The 14,036-nt window shown below is 38.3% G+C and overlaps 1 protein-coding gene across 1 annotated transcript in view; it reads left to right on the top strand.

The window, feature by feature from the left end:
* LOC126260926 (probable 2-oxoglutarate dehydrogenase E1 component DHKTD1 homolog, mitochondrial) overlaps positions 1-14,036 on the top strand; it is a 322,465-nt gene that overhangs the window by 164,479 nt on the left and 143,950 nt on the right. Inside the window, exons 8-9 of the mRNA XM_049958422.1 lie at positions 199-420; positions 510-667. Coding sequence (XP_049814379.1) covers positions 199-420; positions 510-667 — 380 coding nt within the window. The remainder of the gene's footprint in view (positions 1-198; positions 421-509; positions 668-14,036) is intronic.

The raw sequence follows: 14,036 nt of genomic DNA on the forward strand, positions 1-14,036 counted from the left end.
AATTTTAAAATATCATTTGCTTCTGCTTCATGTCTCTCATTTTAGAACTGCATTTGATCTGACTTTCTTTCACCTCCTTCACTTTTCATTATTGCTTACCCTCTTTACTTAACTCATATGTTGTTTTTAATGTCTCTTTGGAATATTATTTTATTTCTGGAGTGGTGAGGATGAAGTTCTGTTATGTCTTTATTTAAGGTTCACGGCGATGCAGCATTTAGTGGTCAAGGTGTCAATCAAGAGACTCTGCAGTTGTGTAAAGTGCCACATTTTGAAGTAGGAGGCACTGTCCACTTAATTGTTAACAATCAGTTAGGTTTCACAACACCTGCGGAGCGAGGTAGATCATCAAGATATCCATCTGATCTTGCAAAGATGATTTCAGCACCTGTTTTACATGTGAATGGTGACTATCCTGAGGTAAATATTCCATTAATTTTGATATTTACTTTTTTTATTTTTGTAATTTGTTTCGTGTATGACTTGAAAATTTTCTTTGCTTGTTCTAGCTGGTTGTCAAAGCAACAAGAATTGCCATGGAATATCAAAGAAAATTTAGGAAAGAGGTATTCATTGATCTCAACTGTTTTAGGAGATGGGGACATAATGAACTTGATGACCCAACTTTCACAAATCCTGCTGTATATAATATTATCAATTCCAGGAGGTACACTTAATTTTTTTAATTTTTGGTTTAAGGTTTTTTATTTGAATTGCTACAGTAGGCCTATATTCACTACTTTCCTCCAACTGGCAAAATATTTACTACTGCTGATAGGTACATCTGAGATGAAATTGTCCTAGTTTTTTGTACTATTAGTTCCTTCCTCAGGAAGGAGAGAATGATCTGTTGGTGAATGTCATAAAGGAAAGGCAGCTCTATCGGACTACAGGATGAGAGGGTTCAGCCTGTAGGGAAGATGAGGCTAGAAACTGTGGTCTGATTGACCTGCCCTTCCTTTCTAAACTGCTCCATCCTCTCTCTCTGCCTTCCCCGAGGAATGAACTAATATTTCTGAAAGCTAGGGCAGTGTCATCACTTTTACTGTCATATGATATCTAAAGGCAGTACTAAATCTTTCATCACCTGAAGGTAGATAATGGCCAGAAATTTTGTCTTATAATTTATTACTTATCCCAACTAAATTTTCCTTTTGATACAGCATACTGTGATACACAAAGTTTTAGAGGATGAGCTGTGTCCAAACATGCTACATCACATATCTTTTTTCTGTCATTTTATTATTTTGAGAATATATTTTATACTATTTCTGTAATTTTAATATATCTCTCATAACAACCTTGGAATCTCATTGAGTGTAGTAGAACTGTATTCAGTGATGAGTCCCCATTGAATTGAGCCCTGATGGCCAGCAAAGATGTATCTGGAGATGCCCTAAACAGTGGTGGGTTACCAAACTGACTGTCACCTCTCGCATGGACCAACAACCAGGGGTGATGGTCTGGTGTGGCATTTCATTGCATAGCAGGACCCCTTTGGTTGTCATCTGCAGCACCCTTACAACAGTGCGGTATGTCGATGATATTCTATGCCCCATTTTGTTGACAACAAAAAGTGCCAGAATGTGAGCTTTCAGCCAACAAAGCCTTTGTTGGAAATAAACCAAGTACACACACAAACACACACACACACACACACACACACATGTGCAGATGCAACTTACACACAAATGACCACAGTCTGTGGCTGCTGAGGCCAGACTGGCTAGTGTGACCACTCTGGCCTCAGCAACAAGAGACTGTGGTCATGTGTGTGTGATTTGCATTTATGTGAGTGTGTGAGGGATGGGGAGAGTTACAGAAAAGTTGCCCATAACTCCAACTCAGGAATTTCTCCTCCCACCACATGGTGAGTAGGTATTTCATGTATCCAGTTATATAGATTTTCAAATCATCTGTTAGAGAGATCACAAAAATCTTTGTGTCACTAAAAAGAAGTAACTTTGTGGCTATGGTGGTATTTCAGACAAAGTATTAAAATCTTGTACTGACTTGTCAGCTTCTCTCATAAATTTTGTTTGTAACCAGATGATGAGTGAATGTGTATTTCCTAAAGCCTTTTGCTTGCAGTAGTGATACCCAGTCAGTAAGATGCAGACAAGTAAGTGGTCTCTACTAATATACAGCTGGTCATAAAAACTGCAACACCATGCAGACAGCATGAAACAAATGTCAAATTAATATTAAGTGCACCACATGCTTGGATATTGTGCCCACCTGCTCAAATTCTCAGCTGGAATCAGTGTGTATGATCATGCCTGAGCTGCGTTCAGCACTACCAACTCCAATATTTCACAGGAAAATGGGCAGTTCCAGTAGTTAGCTTAATTCTCAATGTTCTCAGTGTAGTCAAATTGCATAATTACTATCTTCAGACTCACAGTCTCGACACTCCAAGAAGTGGGATAATGGAAGCAATCTGTCATAAATAAAAATCCATTCATTTGTTTCAATAGTCTTTATAATTTGTTCAAGTTTGTTGCTCCACAAATTTCTCACAGTTATGGAAGTTGCAACATAAGTGCTAACATTGTCCATTTACACATCACCTATGCATCCTAGCCCATCATATCGGCTTTGTCTTTCTGACATTTAGTGCTAAACATGGCACACTTGCTATGAGGTTGATACAACTGTTACATTTTAATCTCTTTACACAGGTCACTAATTAATGTTCAGATTTATGTTAAATATAAAACAAATGTAATTTTCATATAATATTTTTCATTCTACATAATGTGCATTAATGTGCATTAACAAAAATACAATTACGTGTTCTTGATTTTTAACAATGCAAGCAAATGGATTTTGGCAATTATTTTGATACTCAAAAAGACTACATTGCACTTTATTGTTTAATTCCCTCTGAAAGCATTTTTTCAGGTTTTATATGTTGGTTCAGTGTTTCAAAAATTCAAATAGGATGCTATTATCAGTATATATGAGAATTAAGTGTCTTTTAGAATTTCAACTTGAGAAACATTTTATGTATAATACTTTGATTGTAGTCCACCACAGGAGTTTAGGCATGGTTTAAATTGCATTACATGTACTCTGTTCTCTAAGCTCTCTAATGAGATATAAATTAACAAAACATAAGGACTTTTTTTACAAATATGACTTTTGAAGCTATTTTCACTCATTGCTTTCATATGGCATCATATTTTGGGGTAATTCATCACTGAGGAATAAAGTATTTATTGCACAAAAGCGTGTAATCAGAATAATAGCTGGAGTCCACCCAAGATCATCCTGCAGACATTTATTTAAGGATTTAGGGATATTCACAGTAGCTTCTCAGTATATATACTCTCTTATGAAATTTGTTATTAACAACCAAACCCAATTCAAAAGTAATAGCAGTGTGCATAACTACAATACTAGGAGAAAGGATGATCTTCACTATTCAAGATTAAATCTAACTTTGGCACAGAAAGGGGTAAATTATACTGGCACTAAAGTCTTTGGTCACTTACCAAATAGTATCAAAAGTCTGACAGATAACCAACAAGTATTTAAGAAGAAATTAAAAGAATTTCTGAATGACAACTCCTTCTACTCCATAGATGAATTTTTAGATATAAATTAAGAAAAAAAATATTTAAAAAAATTAAAAAAATAAAAATAAAAAATAAAGAAAAACAAAAAAATACAATAAAATAAAGTTGTTATATTAACTTAAGTATGTTGTTAAATTAACCTAATTATGTCATGTATTGGAAAATTCGACTCGTTCCACATCATTACGAAATATCGTATTCATGATCCATGGAACTAGTATTAATCTAATCTAATCTAATCTAATCAGGTTTGAGTGTGTTTTTCAGTTTTATTAGGTCTCTCCACATTCGTTCCTTTTACTGTGTGTCAGGGCGCTGATGACCTCAATGTTGAGTGCCCATAAACCCCAACACACACTGGTTTGTCAGATTATGTATCAGTTTGTATTCTGTAATTATTTGGATTGCTTTTCGGTTTCTTACACAAGACATGGTCATTACTGAAATGATTCCATTGTTATTCACAGTTAAATTGCTTCTCAGGGAGTCACTTATAAATATCTATGTGTTGCCAACATGGTTGCAATTAAAGTTCACCAGAAACCTTCCTTTTCTTTATTATCTCATGAGAATATAAACAGACTGTTATCAAATTATGTAACTATATACACTGAAGGTAAAAATACCTAATGTTTATTTCTTCATCTAAAGGTAGAAATTGCGTTATAATGTTGGTTGTTTGTCAACAATGAAAGGAAAAGCTAGACTGCTACACACCATAAATATGACATGTTAAGTTGCACAGAGGCACAATTAAAAGACACTTATGCATTAGCTTTTGGCCACAGCCTTCATCAGAAAAAGAAAGAGAAAACACACACACATATTTCATATAAGCAAGCACACCTCATGCACACATGACTGTCATCTATGGCAGCTCGAACCAGGAGGGGGAGAAGTAATCCATGGGAGGCAATGTGTGATGCCTCCAATGATTATCATAGCAGAATATTGTCAAATGACCTTTCACAGTACCCAAAGAAATTCTGGTTATATGTTGTGTCCAGGAATCCTGCATACTCAGTTTGCTAGACAATCAATCAAACAATTCATATTAATGAGTTTTATTACAACTAGACAAATACAATACTTAACTTTGATAGATGTGTCACAAGCAAAGGGTGATATACAAAAGAATCACCGAGCGAGGTGGCGCAGTGGTTAGCACACTGAACTCGCATTCGGGAGGACGACGGTTCAATCCCACGTCCGGCCATCCTGATTTAGGTTTTCCGTGATTTCCCTAAATCGCTCCAGGCAAATGCCAGGATGGTTCCTCTGAAAGGGCACGGCCGACTTCCTTCCCTAATCCGATGAGACCGATGACCTCGCTGTTTGGTCTCTTCCCCCAAAAACCAACCAACCAACAAAAGAATCAGTCTTCTTTAGAACAGACAAACATAAGTCTGTGCTACGTAGAGAATACTAATGATAGGGGCTACTATGTGTTGACTAATGAAGTGGCTAACATTGAAGCTGCTCTCAAAGTGGGCTGCACCAGTCGGGTGTGGCGCTTATGTCCTCTTCACCTAGGAGCCGCAGCTATTGTGTTGTCATCCTGGAGGTATGTTGGTCAGTGTGTGATTGGCTGATCTCTTTTCACAACTGTCTCTTCTCTGTCATTCTCGATTGGCATACCAGCACTGACTTTATGCCGTAACAATACGTAAAGACTATTAGTGGCACCAAGGTTAGTGTCCAGTCCCTTGTAAATGAGAGAAGAACTGAAATTGTGGATAGCAATGCAATAGCTGAAATGCTTAACTCTGTCTTCAAATGTTCCTTTACAAAGGAAAACCCAGGAGAATTGACACAGTTTAATCCTTGTACTACTGAAAAGATGAATAAAATAAGTATTAGTGTCAGCGGTGTTGAAAAACAGCTGAAATCGTTAAAATCAAACAAAGTTCCATAGTCCAGCAGAATTCCTGTCAGATTCTGTACTGAATTTGTGACTGAGATAGCCTTTCTTCTAGCTATGATCCATCATAGATCCCTCAAGCAAAAAATCATGCCCAGTTTTTGGAAAAAAGCTCAGGTCACACTTCCTAGAAGAAGAGTACTAGAAGTGACCCACAAAACTGCCATCCAGTATCCTTGGCATCAATTTGTTGTAAGAGAACAAATGTAGTGCTACAGAAGAATGCTGAAGATTAGATTAGATTAGATTAGATTAGATAGTTCATATAACTAATGAGGAGGTATTGAATAGAAATGGAGAGAAGAGAAATTTGTGGCACAACTTGACTATTCTCTTCTTGTCTAAACTATTTATTGTCCACATTTCATTTCCATACATGGCTACACTACACACAAATACTTTCAGAAATGACTTCCTAACACTTAAATCTATACTCGATGTTAACAAATTTCTCTTCTTCAGAAATGCTTTCCTTGCCATTGCCAGTCTACATTTTATATCCTCTCTACTTCGACCATCATCAGTTATTTTGCTCCCCAAATAGCAAAACTCCTTTACTACTTTAAGTGTCTCATTTCCTCATCTAATTCCTGCAGCATCGCCTGATTTAATTCAACTACATTCCATTACCCTTGTTTTGCTTTTGTTGATGTTCATCTTATATCCTCCTTTCAAGACACTCCAGGTCCTCTTCCAAGTCCTTTGCTGTCTCTGACAGAATTAGAATGTCATTGGTGAACCTCAACATTTTATTTCTTCTCCATGGATTTTAATTCCTGCTCCAAATTTTTCTTTTGTTTTCTTTACTGCTTGCTCAATATGCATATAGAATAACATCGGGGATAGGCTACAACCCTGTCTCACTCCCTTCCCAACCACTGCTTCCCTTTCATGCCCCTCCACTCTTATAACTGCCATCTGGTTTCTGTACAAATTGTAAATAACCTTTCGCTCCCTATATTTTACCCCTGCCACCTTCAGAATTTGAAAGAGAGTATTCCAATCAACATTGTCTAAAGCTTTCTCTAAGTCTACAAATGCTAGAAACATAGGTTTGCCTTTCCTTAAGTTATCTTCTAAAATAAGTCATAGGGTCTGTATTGCCTCACGTGTTCCAACATTTCTATGGAATCCAAACTGATCTTCCCCGAGGTCAGCTTCTACTAGTTTTTCCATTCGTCTGTAAAGAATTCGCGTTAGTATTTGGCAGCCGTGACTAATTAAACTGATAGTTCGGTAATTTTCACATCTGTCAACAACTGCTTTCTTTGGGATTGGAATTATTATATTCTTCTTGAAGTCTGAGGGTATTTCGCCTGTCTCATACATCTTGCTCACTAGGCAGTACAGTTTTGTTAGGCCTGGCGCTCCCAAGGCTGTAAGTAGTTCTAATGGAATGTTGTCTACTCCCGGAGCCATGTTTTGACTTAGGTCTTTCAGTGCTCTGTCAAACTCTTCACGCAGCATCACATCTCCTATTTCATCATCATCTACATTCTCTTCCACTTCTACAATATTATCCTCAAGAACATAGCCCTTGTGTAGACCCTCTATATACTCCTTCCACCTTTCTGCTTTCCCTTCTTTGGTTAGAACTGGGTTTCCATCTGAGCTCTTAATATTCATGCAAGTGGTTCTCTTTTCTCCAAAGGTCTCTTTAATTTTCCTGTAGGCAATATCTATCTTACCCCTAGTGATATGTGCCTCTACATCCTTACATTTGTCCTCTAGCCATCCCTGCTTAGCCATTTTGCACTTCCTGTCGATCTCATTTCTGAGACGTTTGTATTCCTTTTTGCCTGCTTCATTTAGGGTATTAAGTGAAATTTGTGACTGGATTGAGGACTTTTTAGTAGGGAGTATGCAGTATGTTATCTTGGATGGAGAGTCACCGTTGGATGTAGAAGTAACTTTGGGTGTTCCCCAGGGAAGTGTGTTGGAACCCTTGCTCTTCATAATGTATATTAATGACCTTGCAGATAATATTAATAGTAACATCAGGCTTTTTGCAGATGATGCAGTTATCTGTAATGAAGGACTATCTTGAAGAAGCTGTGTAAATATTCAGTCACATCTTGATAAGATTTCAAACTGGTGCAAGGATTGCGATTTGATTTAAATGTTCAGAAATGTAAAATTGTGGACTTCACAAAATTAATGACTATATTATCAATGAGTCGCTGTTGGACTCAGTCAACTCTTATAAATACCTGGCTGTAGCACTTTGTAGGGATATGAAATGGAATGATCACATAAGCTAAGTAGTGGGTAAAGCATGTGGTAGGCTTCAGTTTATTGGTAGAATACTGGGGAAGTACAATCAGTCTACAAAGGAGATTGCTTACAAATCACTCATGCAATTGGTTCTACAATATTGCTCAAATGTGTGGGACCCATACCAGATAGAATTAAAAGGGGATATTGAACATATACAAAGAAAGGCAGCACAAATTCTCACAGGTTTGTTTAATCCATGGGAGAGTGCCACAGAGATACTGAAGGAACTGAACTGGAAGACTCTTGAAGATAGCTATAACCTTTCCCTAGAAAGTCTATTAACAAAATTTCGAGAACTGGCTTTAAACAATTATTTATATATTTAAATTTTTTGCATGTAGGCCATCAAACTGATGACTTTTGCAAACATCATACATAGGTTGAGTAGGTTAATAAACACTTATATACAGCAGAGATACATACATTCATCTTAATATTCTGATTCTATTACATGCTACAACAGAGGATAAGTTGCTTGGAATTCACTGAGTAAATATCAACATTTATTTACTAAGAAGGCTTTTAACTCCAGGAATATACTACAGTCCCCTACATATCGCTCACACAGGGATCATGAGGATAGGATTGGAACAATTACTGCATGCTTAGAGGCATTCAAACAATAACTCTTGCCCCCCTCTGTACATGAATGGAACAGGAAGAAACAATGGGAAAAACCCTCTGTCATGCTTCTCATGATGGTTTGCAGATTATAGATGTAGGGTGGGGGGGGGGGAAGCAGGGGGGGGGGGGGGAGTGGAATGATAGCAGCATAGGGGTGGGGAAGGGAGTAGTGCTGCTTGTAGGAGCATGCAGGGACACCATGGGGACAGGTTAGGGCTGCTAGTTCAAGCTGAGAGATTTATCTTGTTAGGCACAGTTGTTGACATTCTGGCCTCAGTGGCCAGATAAAGTGGTCATGTGTGTATGAGTTGTGCTTGTGTGAGTGTTTGTGTGTGTTTTGTACTTTAGAAGAATGCCTATCAACTGAAAGCTTAAATGTATACCAGTAATTTTTCTGTGCCTATCTGTGGCTCAACATCTCCTCTATATGGAAAGTAGCAGTCCATCCTTTACATAATATTGTCAAAATGTGCAGTGAAGTTTATGTAAAGTCATTAACTGAACATCTTGCAGAAACCTCTTCAGGGAGCTAGGAGTTTTACAAATGTGTGCCAATAAATGTCATCATCATCATCATCTTCCTTCCCAGTATTAGGCTTGTTGGTTTGTTACAGTCTTGTTGAGAAGTTCCCCTGTCATGTTTTCATGGGCTGAGATTGCGATCTTCCACTGCTGGAGTGGCAGTGTAGCATTGATTCTGGGATTCCCTTTGAGCTCATTCATTGTACACATTTTCTCCTGTTGTTTTTTTATTTCTGGCTGTAATGTGTCATGGGCTTCATTTTAAGTCCCTTCAACATATCTTCATTCTTTTTGTGCTCCCTTTGGTGTAACAAGCTGTTTGCCTCAAGAATTTCATTTCTCATGATATTACTCTTCTTGCAACTTTTGCCTGTGTTGTCCAGGCTTCACTACCATATCACAAGTCTTTTTAAGGTCTTACAATGATGTATTCTGGTGTGCTGCTGGACTAGGGAAGGTTTCATTACATTATTAATGATACCCATTGTTTTTGAATACCTGGCGACTTTTTCAGCTAGGTCTGTTTCTTCCAGAAAGGGTAGTTTATGGTATATTTATGTGAATGTATTCACCCTTTCTAGAATTTTATTTCTCAAACAGGTCTTGTCTTGTACTCGTTATTTTCCAAAGAAGGCCATAGTTCTGATTTTTTTTGTGTTGATGTCCATGCTGTATTTCTCAGATATGAGTTGTAAATTGTGTACAGAACACTGCAGGTCATCCTCTGAAGATGCTACAAGAGGTAAATCATCTGAAACTAGTAGAGCACCTGGTTTTGTGTTTCTGTTGATTTGAATGGAGCAGTGCAGCATTTGTGGATGATTTTATTCATATAAATAATAAACCAGAGTAGTGAAAGTCAGCATCACTGTTGTACTGCTGCATGTATACTGCCTCATTCTGATAACTGGTATTCTTTCTTAATGCACATTAAATTTGCTGTGTAAATTTTTTCTATATTGTTGATAAGTTACTAAGAAACATGATCATCTGCTATAATCTGCAATAACTGCCTTCTGTTTTGTCAAAAGCTTTTCTGAAGTTGATGAAACAAGTGTTTCTATATCGAATTCTCTGTGTTTTTCTAATAGCATTTTCAATGAAAAATAGCAAAGCCATTTTACTCCTCACTCATGATGAGTTGTTAGTGTCTGTAAATTTATGTTTGATGATGTGAATATAGTCAGTGGTTTAGAAGGCAGAAGAACACCATACATCGAAATGGTGGATAAAGAGGAGGAACTATATCTACCAGATATAGGGGCAGTGTCTGCCCCTCAGGTTAGAGAGGGCTACCAACAGCATAAGTTACCTATGTTAATGGTGGCTGAAATAACCTCCAAAGCTGGTCCAGAAGTTATAAAATGGCAGCCCCATTACTTGACTTGCTTCCTTTCAGCCAGTAACTAATTGGAGGGTCATAACTTCCTGTTTTCAAGTCTTGACCAATATATGTGCTCCTCAATAGTATTTGTGGTTAGTGACAAGAGTAAATTTAGGATGAACTGTGTTGTTTAAAACCACAAAACTAGATACATAAATAATTTATAAATATAATGAAATTCTTCAGGCTTTCCCGGCAAGGCGTTGTCATGTCGATTGACCTGAAGAAGACTGCAAGTCACACAGTTGAAATATTGTTCAGGAAATTAATGAATAACGGGCAGAAATTAATCAACATGACAATTTATAAATAGACTATGCATCTGTATGTAGAGTTCAGAGTAGAGCTTTATGCTCTGGTGGAAAAGTCTATAAAAAGTTAACAACAGATATTAACCAGGAAATTGAAAATTCTCAGATATTTGAAAACAAAGTAAAATAATACTCCATTAGATTTTGCTTGTACAATTTATTATAATATTTGAACTCATGAATGCAAATTCTGCAAATCAGTGATGTTTATATTGCCATTATCTGTGGTGCATACAGTGTGGTGCAATGGTTAGCACTGCTGGCAGATGTGCTGCAGCTCACCTGCTCAAACCCAACCACAACAATTATTTGTTATTAGGTCTTTATCATTTCTGGAAAGTTTTTGAAATATCTCATGTTTGTAATGACCAAGCAGTGGCAGGTGAAAACACGAATAAAAAAGGTTTTACTAATGCAAACATTTGGAACCAGTGGCTCCTTCTTCCAGCAGAAGGGTTGCAATGGAAGGAAGAGGGGTGCAGGCAAAGGAACTGGAGAGGTTTAGGAAAATGGATAACGTTCAGAAAAGTCACCCAGAACCCTGAGTCGCAGGAGACATTCTGGACTGGATGAGGAGGAAACGCTGATTGTTGGGGACTGCATGGGTGGACAATGAGACCATGGGAGATGTTGTGTGGCAACCAATTTTGTTTTTCTGATATGATATGCAATTATGTGCCCAGCACAGGCAATCTTTTTGCATTACTGGCTGCACCACTTTGCCAACCACAGACTTAGCAGGAATGTTGATACCAGTATATAGCGGTGTGCAAAACGTCAAAGATGGTGCACCATCAATGTAATGGAATAAACAGGCACAAAACAGCCTGAAAAATGTCACACCATAGGCAGGATTGGGAATCCTGCACTGAGCACGTTCAGGTTTCAGACTAGTGGATACAGGATCGAGCTGACACTGTTGTAAAAATGCATCAGGATCTTGATCTTTTGCAATAGCAGTCCTAACAATACATGTAAAAGATCCAGAACTGCATGATGAGCAGTCCATGACAGATTTGAAAATCGGAGTTCAGTTCAGAGGCCCATTAAAAAACTGAAGTTAAAGGTTTTTGGTCTGTGTAAATTTTGAATTCCACACCTTCTACGTACTGTCAAAAATGTTTGGTAGAGAGATATATAGCAATGAGCTCTCTGTCAAATGCACTCCAGTTTTCTTGCTGTTTGAACAGACCTTTTGAAAAGAAAGCCAGTGGCTGCCACACTCCTGATACCAATTGCTGGAGTACTGCCCCCACAGCTGACTGGCTGGCATCAACAAAAAGAGCTATCTGTGCACCAAAAACAGGGTGGCCCAGTAAGACATCCTTCTCTAAAGACAATTTCACAGACTTGAAAGCCTCCATGTCAGACCTGTTGAGGGTACTTTTAACACTGGAAGTGTGTTTGCCCTTTAGCAGGACATTGATAGGTTCTATAATTTCTGAAAACTTCGGCAGGTGTCGCCGGTAATAATTGACCATACCTACAAGCCTGTGTAACTCTTTGAATGTGATGGGAAGGGGCATCTGCAAATTATCTGAGGCCCTCTGAGGAAGAGGAAAAATACCGTCTCTTAATACAAGGTAGCCCAAGAATTGAACTTATTCCTTACCAAATACACAAAATATCCTTGTTAATTTTGACACCATATGCATCGAGACAAGTGAAACTGCATTCAATTGGGAACTATGGTCGCTCATATCACCAGAAAAAAGACCACATCATCCTCATAGCAAAAATATGGCTTAGACCATGAAGAGTCTTGTCCATAAAATGCTGCCTTGTTTGAGTGGCATTACGTAGGCCGAAAGGCATGATGTTGTGTTGAAATAACCAAAAAGGCACCAGGACAGTGGTTTTTCACTTGTCTGTCTCTGATGTTGGAATTTATGCAAAAAACTTACCACTGTCTGCGACACTGAACACAGAGGCACCTTCTAAACTGCTTATGAAATTCAACACATTTGGTATCAGCTACTGATCTGACATAGTGTTGGATTTCAGTCCCTTACAGTCACTGCACAATTACCCAAGACTTATCCATTTTGAGGACCATTTGTAATGGGTGGTCCACGCACTGTTAGAGTGAGACTTCTCTGTCTATTAGCATTGCTTTGGAAGTGGCTTTAGCCACCCATAACTTCTCCGGAGGTAGAAGGCATGGATAGAAAATGACAGGCTGTCCCAGTGTTGTTTGAATGTGATGGATGGTGGAATGTTGCTGCTGGCTTAATGCCAATATTGGATCCATAATTGCAGGGCATTTTTGAAGCAACTGCTGCGCAATGTCATTGGCTGATTGGGCAGTGTCAATGGGCACCATCATTAAACCTCATAATTCTGCCTGAGCCTCATACAGAGCCTTCTCCATGTTGGCAATTTACTGCTTGAATATGTCATTGCTGTCAGCTAGGTCTCTTACGGATTCTTCTTGTTTGAGGAAAAGATCGTTGAGATGAGCAGCTTCCTGCTGTAATGAAGTGCTTTGTTGTTGAAGTGAAGCCCTCCCTGTATAGTGATGTGAAAGATGTAATGCAGTCTTCTTGCATGATGCATGTGTGTGCACTTTGCAATGAGGCATGCATGGATTGGGCAGAAGTTGTCACAACTTGGCACACACAGAAGACGCGAAAATCTTCATGCCTTCCTGTCTGGCAGAATGGCTGCAGCCAGAGACTTCACAAGAATATCATTATGGAGGTCTGTAGATAATAATAAAAAAAATTAAGAAAATCAACATCAATCATCCAATATGTGGCCAGACATGTCAGCCACTAAGAAATGCCATGAAGAGGAGACACCATGCTGCAGTTTCAATATAATAGGCCTTCAGCCATATGTCTGAATTGAAGATTGATTTGCAGTTGTTAGTGTAGGGATGCCATAAAACTGAGGCTTGTTCTTCACATCCAGTGTAACAACACTTATCTCCAAACCTGTGTTGACCAAAAATTCCATACCAGATATCTTATCCAAGACAAATAATCACAAAGCTTCATACCTAGCTGAAACTGCATTTAAGGTAGGTGTTTACTGATTGTAGAATGGACATGTGCGACTGTACATATCTGTTGTTGTCATTTGGTAACATGTGTCTTTGTGAACATCATCTAGCATTGCACTATAAGTGTCTATGAAACCAACACTGTTCAGATTTGCATGGGAACCACTTATCAGTGCACCATGTGCTCTTTAGGCTGCCATCTGCCAGCTTGGTGTTTAGTCTTTCTAGTTTAGTAAGGATTTGCTCCACTGGTGGCTCTGGCGGTTGCTCAACTGAAAGTGCAATACACAAAACATAATTTAGCATGCTGTGTATGTGTGGTTCAGGACCAGGGTCCATAACTTCAAAAATGAATTAACCACTTCATGGCATGCAAGTGCCACAACATCTGCCTTTAAAGCCAGTTCCTACA

The sequence above is a fragment of the Schistocerca nitens genome, chromosome 5, assembly GCF_023898315.1.
Source record: "Schistocerca nitens isolate TAMUIC-IGC-003100 chromosome 5, iqSchNite1.1, whole genome shotgun sequence".
Lineage (NCBI taxonomy): Eukaryota > Metazoa > Arthropoda > Insecta > Orthoptera > Acrididae > Schistocerca > Schistocerca nitens.